Genomic DNA, 11,341 nt, shown 5'->3' on the forward strand with positions numbered 1-11,341 from the left:
AGACATTGTGCGCCCTTCGTGGTTTTAACACTTTTATAATATAATTGCTTCATTCTCAATTACACTTGTCTGAAATGTATGTTTTACTTTCAAGTATAATGTTTTGAATTTGATTGCTCGTTATGCCAGGCTTTTTAATACTGTTTGAAGTATTTATTGAGAGCGAATTATCTATCTTGTGTGTTTCACAGACTGCAATAATTCGTATGCTCTTAACTGTTCGACTTGTATTGTTGTTCGCTTTTGAAATGCGAAGCTTTTAAGCCGAGATTCGTTTTGTTGTGGCGGGATGGACTACCCCCCGCAGTCGTTATTTCGACGAAGTGATTTAATGACTGGAGAGTTTAGCATGTCCGCCTGGCTTTTTGCTACTTTGACTCGCTGAAATCAAAGTTTTGCCCCTTTCTTCCCAGGTAGCTAGTTACTTTGTGTGAAAAAGTTTTACCTTTGAGTTCTTTTGCAAGGAAGAGTTTGGGGCAGGAGGTTTCTAACTGTTTACGTAGTGTATTAGTTAGAAGTATTGCACATCCAAGAGATTGTTTATCTGAATGTGTGTCCAAAGTTATGGACGTGTAACAGCGGATGAACGAAGAAACCATTCTAAGTTCAACGCAATGAGGCGTGAATCACCCATCGCGAGCTGGGGTTCTACCTAACATGCCGAGCAGTGATGTCGCAGCGGTAAGCGTATATACTGAGGAGTAAGAGAATTTTTTGTGTAAATTTCTCTCATCCTTTTTCTTTTTGGATTCGGAGTGGCACGACTTTCCTCCTCCGTTTATTTGTTCGTTTGAGAGCGAAGAGTTCGTTGTATCGAACTGAGTATGTACACTAAAGTAAATTGGCGTTGTCTGCCATCTAAGTGTAATACTTTTTAAGTTTTTCTGCATTCCAAGTCCTTGGAATTGTGTTTTGGTGGAGGTCTTCGAGTCCGTAAGCCCCCGTCCCGGTCTTCACCCGGATCCTGTAGGGGCGGTCCCAGTTGACGGCGAGTTTCCCTTCTTTAGAATCCTTCTGGTTTCGCCGGAGGAAAAGGTCGCTCACTTCGAATTCTCTTTTTATGACCTTCTTGCTGTGGTGAGCGGCTATCTTTTGTTTCAGTGCTGCCTCACACAAGGTTGCTCCGATCCTGACTTCGTCAACAAATTCGAGCTCTTCACGTAGATTTGCCGTGTTGGCGTCGGTACGCCATGTGAGTTCGGTTAGCTCAATGGGTAAGACTGCCTCTGTCCCGTACGTGAGTCGAAAAGGTGACTCGCCAGTCGTGGAATGGGGAGTAGTTCTGTAGGCCCAAAGGACCGCGTGTAACTCTTCAGCCCACTGAGTTTTGGTCGTGTCTAGCCTTCTTCGTATCCCCCATAAAATGACCCTGTTTGCAGCCTCGGCGAGGCCGTTGGCTTGAGGGTGTTCGACGGAGGTGAAGCTTTGTTTGATGCTGATATTCCTTAGGTATTCCTGGAACCTTTGGTACGTGAACTGTGTACCATTGTCGGATATGACCAGAGCTGGTACTCCGAATCTTGCTAGGATGTTTCTCTTGAAGAAACGGAGTACGTTTTTAGCTGTGATTTTAGCCAGTGGTTCGGCTTCGATCCACTTTGTTGAGTAGTCGATGGCGACTACGAGGTATTTCAGCTGTCCGGCGGCTTTAGTTAATGGTCCCAGAAGGTCGATGCCCCACCATGCAAAAGGCCAAGGAGAAACCAAAGATGTTAGCTCAGCGGGAGGTGCTAGATGCATGTCCCCATGTCGCTGGCATTTATCGCAGAGGTTTACCTAATCTTGGGGGTCTTTTAACATGGTGGGCCAATAGTATCCTGCTCGTAGGACCTTTTTTGCGAGAGCTTTGGCGCCAAGGTGTTGTCCGCATATGCCGTCATGAACGTCGGCAAGGACTTCCTGGGTCTCGTTAGGTCCTAAACACTTGATTAGTGGAATGATGAAGTCTCTTTTGTATAAGGTTCCTTCCACCAAAGTGAATGAGCAGGCCCTTCGCTTCAACCTTGTCTTTTCTTGCGAGTCAGAAGGGAGTTCCCTGTTCTCTATGTATCGAGAGATGGGTCCCCTCCAGTCTTCCATTTCGATGATCGCATTGCTTTCTTGAGGTAGAGTTCCTCTATCCTGGATGCTTGGTTCGCTGAGAACCTCTTGTATTACTGTTTTGTTTCCGTTCGCAGTTCGTGTACTTGCGAGTTTTGAAAGAATGTCCTCCCGAGTATTCTGTTCGCGAGGAACGTGAGTTACGTCGACGGTTTCAAACTCTTTCATTTTCTCTAGTACCAACTGGACTTACTTTTGGAGGTGGTCCTCTTTTACCTGGAACTCTCCGGTGACTTGGGAAGCCACGAGTTGTGAGTCGGTAAAGATTTTCACCTTTCTGGCCCCCATGTGTTTGGCGGTTCGCAAGCCAGCCAAGAAGGCCTCATACTCTGCAGTGTTATTGGTAACAGGAAAAGACAAAGCAAGGGAGATCTCGACAATGATACCTTTGTTATCTTCTACCATTATTCCGGCTCCGCTTCCCTTGGAGTTGGATGATCCATCCACGAAGACGGTCCATTCCTCAGAGCTATCCTCATCTGGGAAAGGCATCTCGGCGAAAAAGTCCGCGAACACTTGTGCCTTCAGTGCCTTTCTGGATTCGTAATGTATGTCGAACTCGGATAATTCGAGTGACCATCATCCGACCGGCTACATCTGGGCGGCCCAAGATTTGTCTGATGGGTTGGTCCGTCCGGACCACCACCGTGTGAGCTAGAAAGTACTGCCTCAGCCTTCAGGCCGCTGTGAGGAGTGCGAGAGCTACCTTTTCGATTCTCTGGTACCTTATCTCTGGACCCAGCAATGCTTTGATGGTGAAGTAGACTGGCTTTTGTCCTTCTGTCGTTTCTCTGATGAGCACGGTGCTTACCGCGTCAGAAGAGACGGATAGGTACAAATACAACGTTTCACCTTGGTCGGGTTGCGAGAGTACGGGCGGTGCTGATAGGGTGTCTTTGAGGTGCCTCAGCGCATTCTCGCATTCCTCTGTCCAATCGAACTTTGTTTCTTTCCTCAAGAGTTTGAAGAAGGGAAGTGCGTATTGAGCGGACTTAGCTAAGAATCTGGAGAGGGCAATTAGCATTTCGTTGAGTTTTTGGATGCACTTCTTGGAGTGGGGTGTTGGAAGCTCAGTAAATGCGCGGCATTTGTCTGGATTCGCTTCGATTCCTCTTTCTTACAGATAGAAACCAAGGAATTTACCCGCTTGGACTCCAAAGGTGCATTTTTCTAGGTTGAGTCGCATGTTGTACTTTCGAGTTTGCTCGAACACTCTTTTGAGATGGGCGACATGATCCACCTCTTGTTGGGATTTTACGATCATATCGTCCATGTAAACCTCGAGAATGTCGCCCAAAAGTGTCTTGTCATAGACTTTGTTCATCATAAGTTGATAAGTAGCCCCCGCGTTTTGCAGACCGAAGGGCATTACGTTGTAGTAATAGTTCCCTGATTCGGTCATGAAGGTTGTTTTCATTTTATCTTCTTCAGCCATGGGTATCTGGTTGTACCCAAAATAGGCGTCCATGAAGGATAAAAGTTTGTAGCCGGAGGAATTATCTACGAGTTTATCGTTGTTAGGAAGAAGGTATGCGTCTTTAGGGTAGGCCCTATTAAGATCGGTATAGTCAACACACATACACCATTTTCCATTAGATTTCTTGACAAGTACAACATTGGAGAGCCAGGTGGTGTATTTGGCCCCAGAAATAAAGTTTGCCTCTAGAACGTCTTTTACAGCTTTTTCAGCAGCCTCTGATTTTTCAGGAGACTGTTTTCTACGTCGCTGGGCTACAACGCTAACTCCAGGATCTATTGTCAGTTGGTGACAAGCGACTCTAGGGTCGATTTTGGGCATGTCGGCCGCGCTCCATGCGAATAGGTCGGCGTTCTCCCTGAGGCAGGCGATCAGCTGGTTCTTGACAAGTTCGGGGAGATCCTTGCCAATTTTGAAATTTTTCGATGGGTCGCTTCCGAAGGGGACCACCTCGAAGTCACCATCAAGAATAGGTCTAAGAAGTTTCGCGTTGAACGGATCCTTCTTCTCCCATTTTTGTTCCTTCAGGTCTTCCTTGGTGAACTTGGGGTCAAGTTCGACCAAGTTGGCTTGCAGAGTGCTCGCAGCAGCTTTCCCTTTGTCTCCAGCAGGTTTGATGGATTGGGAATCCGAGCTTTGGGTTTTGTTGGCTTGGAGGAAACATCTTCTTGCAGCTTCGATGTCTCTGTTGAGAGGGGCGATGATGCCCTCTTTCGCATGGTACTTCAACTTCAGGTGAGCGGTTGAACATGCGACCCCTAGTTAGGCAAGCCCGGTTCTCCCTATAATGCAGTTGTAGAGAGAAGGGCAGTCGATCACCAAGAATGGGACCTTTATTGTTTTCTTGGCCTCCTTTTCGCCGAAGGTGACCAATAGTTCCACGTACCCCCATGGCTGAGTAGATGAGCCGTTGAAGCCGTAGAGTTCGTCCCCAACGTAGGGAGAAAGGTTTTTCTCCGTTAGTTGAAGAGTTTTGAACAGGCTGGTGTACATGATGTTGCACGAGGCCCCTGTGTCAATCAGGACTCGTCGGACGTCTGCATTGACCATCGATGCTCGCACGAGAAAAGGATTGGCGGAATTTGAAGCCCCACCAGGTAGTTCGGAATCATAGAACGCCAAAGGTGGCCTTCCTCCGCGATAGGAGGGGGCCATGGTATTGACGCTCATGAGCTCCTCGAATTTCCTCTTCATGCTTCCCATGGAAATGTTCAGCGCCCCTCCAGTGATGAAGTTGGCGGTGGGAAACAGTTCCCATGTGCATGAGTAGGGGGTGATTTCCTCGTTGTCAGGGAAATTTCCGAGGTGTTCCACGGACATGGCGATGGTTTTGCCCGATTCAGAACTGTCACCGATGAGTTCGAAGGTCTTTCTTTTCGCCTCCGAGTTCTTGATGAACTGTTTGAGCCTGCCTCTCTGAATGAGTAGCTCAATGGCATCCTTCAGATGGATGCATTCATCGGTGGTGTGGTCGTGGCATTTTTCGAATCGGCAGTACTTCGTCTTGTCGATCCCCTTCCTCTCCTGAGATGGAGCCTTTGGTGGCTTGATGCCAACTTCTGTCAGATCGGCTACGGCGATCTCGGCGAGGATTTTCTCCCTTGACATGGCCAAAGGAGTGTACTCGGTGAAGTGACCGTTGGGCCTCTTGCTTTCCCGAGCAGCTTTGCCTTCCTTTTTTTTCTCGTGGAAGGGCTTTTTGGAGGATTCAGCAGCAGGCTCCTCCTTCCGGTATTTATTGAGGCGGTCCGCATACAACTCCTCCTCATAGGCGATGTAGATCTCGGCGATCGCTAGGAACTCGTTGAGAGTCCTTGGGCGATCCAAGCGGAAAACCTTCTTGACGTCGGTGTCCTCACGCAGACCCTTGGCGATGAGGTACAATTTCATTGTTTCATTTGCACCTCGTAACTGGACAACTTCTTTGTTGAACCTCTCGATGTAGTCTCGGAGGGGTTCGCTCCTTCCTTAAACAATGGCTTCAAGGGACGCGACCGTTTTTGGTTGCATCCTTGAAGCTGTGAAGTGGGTTGTGAACTCGTTGCAGAGGTCGCTCCATGAGTCGATGGAGTTTCTCCTTAAGTTCTTAAACCATGTGACCGCTCCTCGTCTCAGAGTGGTGACAAAGAGCTTACATTTGACGACACCTCGCACCGACCTGTAAGTGAGAACCGCTTCGATGTTCTCGATTTGCTCGTCTGGATCAGTCGTCCCATCGTATGAGTCCATTTGCGGAGGTTTCTCCAGTCCGTGAGGGATAGGAGCTTCTCGGATGCATCGTGTGAACAGACCATAAGCGTTACGGTCGTAACGAGCATCGCGAGTGTCCTCGGACCCGGAGGGAGACCAAAAGCGCCCGTTTCTTCTAGGCAGGGATCTTCTTGGAGGAGATCTCCTCGGGGGAGATCGTCTGGGTGGAGATCGCCTGGGAGGAGATCGTCTTGGTGACCTCCTTGATGACCTCCTGGTGTAGCTCAGAGATCTGATGCTGACGGAACGCTGATGGGATCTAGAACGGGGCCTGTGAGGGCTCGTCCCCCTTCTGCTAACTGTTGAGGAAGGAGTTTGCCTGGTTGAGATGATGTGACGCGCTTTCTCTAGATCCATCAAGCGTCGGTTATGTTCCTCGATTAACGACGACTATCGTTGAACCGTGCGGATCAGGTTACCGACGAGGACACTGGTTAGTGTGGCATCCTTGGGTGTCTCCGTAGGTCGTGGGGGACCTTGTAAAGGCCTTTGTTGGAGAGGAATAATGTGAGTTGGTTCCTCCCTGTTTGTTTCCACAGGTGAAGGTGTAGATGTCATGCCATCCTGTTGAAGGACGTGCACCTCACTTTGTAACCGGGAATGAGCACCGTTGGTAGTCATGGTAGTTTTTTATGGAAAACTTTGGTTTTTAGGAGTATAAAGACGGGGGAGCTTATGTTTTTCCCACAGGCGGCGCCACTGATCGTACCTGATCAGAAGGTGACTACCGGTGCTTTGAATGCGATGGTTGCTACGGTGGTAGAATGTGTTGGAATGCTTCCTGGAGCGGATGGGGGGTGTGTACCTGCAGGCACTCCGACACTTATAGAGGTGGTGTCTTTTTTCAAGTCACACCTTAAGGTGTGATTTTCACTTTTTAGCTATAACTTTGCTAAAAGACACCTTCATAAAAGTAAGTTGGTGTCTTTTTGCAAATGCTCATAGAGTAACTTGATAAAAGACACCTTCATAAAAGGTGTCTTCTATCATAACTCATATATATATATATATATATATATATATATATATATATATATATATATATATATATATATTAGATAGTAGATAGAAGAATTAGATACAGAAGATAGCAGAAAAATAAATCATGTTATAACACTAAGTAAACGTGAATAAATGAATGGGTTTATTAGGAGGAGAAAATTGTGACTTGATAACAAAAACAATTATTAATTACTAGCGAAAACGTGTCCGTCTTTCCGCTATTTTTTTGCGCTAACGCTTAAAATTTATGAAAAGTATAAATTTTTTTTTTGACCATATGAAAAGTATAAATATAAATGCTTGTTACTTTCAAATTTAAAGAAACCAAACTAATCATGTTTATCTATTTCAATGACACCAACAACAATCTTTATTGCAGAAAAAATTGTTTACGGGATAATTGGGATAATGAAAAAGTATATATATATATATATATATATATATATATATATATATATATATATATATATATATATATATATATATATATATATATAGACACACACACACACACACACTAGCGTCCAGACAGGCACTCCCGTGCCCGTCTGTCCGCTTTTTCTACTGCGCTAATGTGTGAAATTATGAATAGTACTTTTTTAAATTTTAATTTTTTTTTCTTTTGTTCGTATTTAAACTCAGAACTTACAACTTTTTATCTCTTAACGTCGTAAGACCAATTGAACCGCCCAACCGTTCAAGTCTTAATGATAGTTGAAATCAATTGTGTGTTTTATGTAATTAAAAGTATCTAAGTGTTTCAATTTTTGGAGGTGTTTTTATTTGATAATGGAATGAATTTTTTTCTAAACAACAAAAGTAGTGCAACCATTGATATCTTTGCATAATAGTGAGAAGTAAGAAGCAAATAGTTTGAGAAATTAAAAAAATAAGTGAGAGAATTAGAGGTTGTACCTCAGCAATGCCACCACCGTTGTTGGCGTCGTCACAGGATTCGCAACCTATTTGTGCCAAAGTCGTCACCTCTTCTTCCTACCTTTTCCGCCTCTCCATATGTCTTGTCCTCAAATATGATTAATATCAAATGTGTGCTTGCCTTTCAGACTTTTTGCATAACGTGTGCCTTTCAGATTAAAACAAACGTGTGCATATATAACCATGTTAAAGAAAAAGGGTTAAAAGGTGAACTCACAATACAAAACATATTAGGGAAAATCAATTCACTCATATCCTATAGTCTTAAATTAATTCCCTTCCATTTCTCATATCAAACTTCTTAAATTAATCGGTCATATCCTAATACTCCTCTCATTTTGTTTGTCTCTCAATTATACTCTCCCCTTTATCTTGAACCAAGTTAATATGAACCTGTATTCCATGTTTTTTCCCGTCAATTAAACCTAATAATATCATATAACCTCTTTTAGTGCGGTTAAGTAAATCAAAAGATGAATAAAATAAAACAGGAAACATAATCACTGGGCAAAATGAATCAGCATTGCACAAAAAGAAACAATAAAAGATGAAAAATGCAAGAATGATAATAGAATGATGATATAAAAAAATGAATAAAATAAAACTATAATAGAAAACGACAAAGAATTATTCATGTGCAATTGACCTATTAGAGTGTAAATTAATAAAACCAAAAGCAGCAACTTGAGATTTGATAATATCCCAACATAAAAATCCTATTAAATCCTCACTATAGAAACAAACAGTTCATCTCTTTGTATAAATCCCCACCATCGTCTCTCAATACCCCTTGATTTCAAGTTGTCTCTCCTTACACAAATGCTGTTGTTTGTTTTATGAGGTTTGTGACATTCCCTACAAAGTAACCAGAGTCAATAGCAAAAACAAAATATGAAAATTTGATGACATAATAGAAAAAAATGAAGGATATATTTGAAACAAACAACCAATTTTTTTTATCATTACACTGAAAATGGTAATTATTCACAAAAACGAAACAGTTAGAACGATAAAAAGTCTTACCAAAACACTCAAATCTTTTGAACATATTATACCCCGCTTTGAAAAATAGTATTATTAACTACAAAGACCACCAAAAGCAAAACACAAAAGTCTATTGCAAATTTGCAATCACATTAGAAGAGATCGTAATAGGCACAAATCAAATACACTGAATTTGAAAAAGAAAATCTAATTCACAGAGAGATATTAAATTAAAGATTAATTTAATTTTGATATTGACATACACCACGATAGGTCTCGCTTACTTTTTCTATTGATTAAGTTATTATGTACACTGAGTTACATATATGGATAGGATGTATTACCAATTTATTTCACCAAAATGTGGTTTTTATGTTGGGTGTGTTTTTATAGTAAAATATATTAAACTCATAAATTACGTAAAATATAATAAAATTATTATATTTTTTTATATAATAATTTATTTCCAGACATTATGTTAATAAATCAACACTTTTGTTTAATGGTTGTACATGGAAAAATCATTGCTTCGTATTAAAACAAAAGTGAGTTTAATATATTTCTTCTTTTTAAGATACATTTAAACTAAAATATAATTTACTATATTTTATAGAGGTGCAACCATTAGGTTTTTATAAGTACATATAAGTGAGGATATAAAAATTTAGGAAGGAATTGAAGATGTTTTGGAAGTTAAAAAGACCAATGGAGTAGAAACAATAAGTATATATTGTGGTAACTATATATACTATTATAAGTACATGTAAGTATAAATATTATGTATTTATAAGTTAAATAGACCATTGTTAAACCTAAAACTTCATACTTGTTATTAGGTTTTTATAAATATGTGATTAAAATAATATTGAAGTTAAAAAAATCTACTATTATTTTCAAATAATAATAATAACTACTATGACCCTATAATTTATTCTTTAAATAAATATATCAACACTTTATACATATTCATTCAGTTATTCGGTGCTATGTTCAGCTTGGATTTTTTTTATTATATTGTGCAAGACATTAAAAAGCATACGTTTTGTAAGTAAACAGAGATACAATTTTATGATCATCATCACTTCAGGTCAAGGGCGGACCTGGACTTCCAATATTAGTGGGGCAAAGTCAATGACTTTGTTGCTCTCACTACTACTAACTTTGTCTCTAAGCATAACCTAAAAAAATTTCTTCATCCTAATTCAATTATAAAACACACAAAATATTAGATTAGTATCAAAATAAATGAAGATATGTAAGAGGAATTCATACAAAGTACATCGAGAGCAATAAATTACCACTTTTATAAAATCAACAAACAAAACAATACATCTTAATTCAATTTCAACTTCAAACAATTTAAAATTAATTTTAGTATCCAACCCCTAAAAATAAAAATCAATTTCAATTGTAGCACTATTATCACTACTACTCTCACTATCTTAATTCAATTTCAATTTTAATATCATGATTCAATTACTCTCACTACTACTATAAATTTCAGTTTAGTAATTTCAAATCAACAAGGAAAATGATTATAAGAAACAATATAGAAGATAAAATAAACAAATATAAATATTTGCACTTAATAATTTATGATATTATAATTAACACTCAACATGTTTTGCTACTTACCTAGTTTGCAGCCTTGACCTTGGTATCTTATATAAACTATATTATTTTCAGAAAATCCAAACGGAGCACTCAGATTTCTTTCTTAGTCTGTTTGTTCACTATTTCAATACACAAGCAGTTTCCAAAGAGTCATACACAGTTTCTAAGCTCCGGTTTCATATTTGGGCCAAACAGGGCACTGGACATAAAAAAATTAATTGGACCTGAGCTGGTGTGGCTATTGCCACACCCTGCCCTGCTCAGGTCCGCCCCTGCTTCAGGTGTAACAATAACAGTATAGTCTTTTATGTATGATAACATGTCTAACCATATAAACACTGCATCATACTAATTTCTTCCATGTAATTGAATTAGAAGAAGCGGTTCTCTCAACTTATATTCGTTAAATCAACTTCATCACTTGGCCTTTAATCCAAAATGATCAATAAAATCTGAAAGAAAAATATATTTAAATCAGCATTAGTCACTTAACTTGAGGGAAACAATTATATGCAAATAGTCCAAAAATTAAATTATGTGCGTCAGTCAATAGATTATGCACCTTTATCTGCCAGTTTCGTTCCCTTTTCCATGTTCCCTGGTGACATGCATTTGCTGCCTTGACCCAGTATGAGAATATCATCATGATATCATTTAGAAGCAAAAAATAAATAAAATAACAAAAGATAAAATTATTAAATGTAGAAGGAAATAAAAAATTGGAATCTTTCAAATAGAAGAAAAGCAAAAATTGTGTTAGAAAGACCAGAATTTTTTTCAATATATGTTTAAATATAACAAAATGATCATGACATTTTTTCCAAGTGATGATAACTGCAGAGAATTCCAGAAGATTTTATAACAATATATGGGAGCGAACTCAAGAATGTTGCTACAATTACTGTACCTGATGGTCTTACTTGGAAATTGGAATTGAAGAAACGTGGAGAGGATGTTTACTTTTGCAACAAATGGAAA

General features: G+C 40.2%; 1 protein-coding gene across 1 annotated transcript; it reads right to left on the reverse strand.

The window, feature by feature from the left end:
- Positions 1–1,776: 1,776 nt before the first annotated feature.
- LOC146907429 (uncharacterized) lies at positions 1,777–2,268 on the reverse strand. The gene has a single exon (XM_085729103.1). The coding sequence runs from the start codon at positions 2,266–2,268 to the stop codon at positions 1,777–1,779; it is 492 nt and encodes a 163-aa protein (XP_085585229.1).
- Positions 2,269–11,341: the final 9,073 nt, after the last annotated feature.

Source organism: Medicago sativa, chromosome 7 (assembly GCF_051527215.1).
Source record: "Medicago sativa cultivar Bolivia chromosome 7, Bolivia_mono, whole genome shotgun sequence".
Taxonomy (NCBI): Eukaryota; Viridiplantae; Streptophyta; class Magnoliopsida; order Fabales; family Fabaceae; genus Medicago; species Medicago sativa.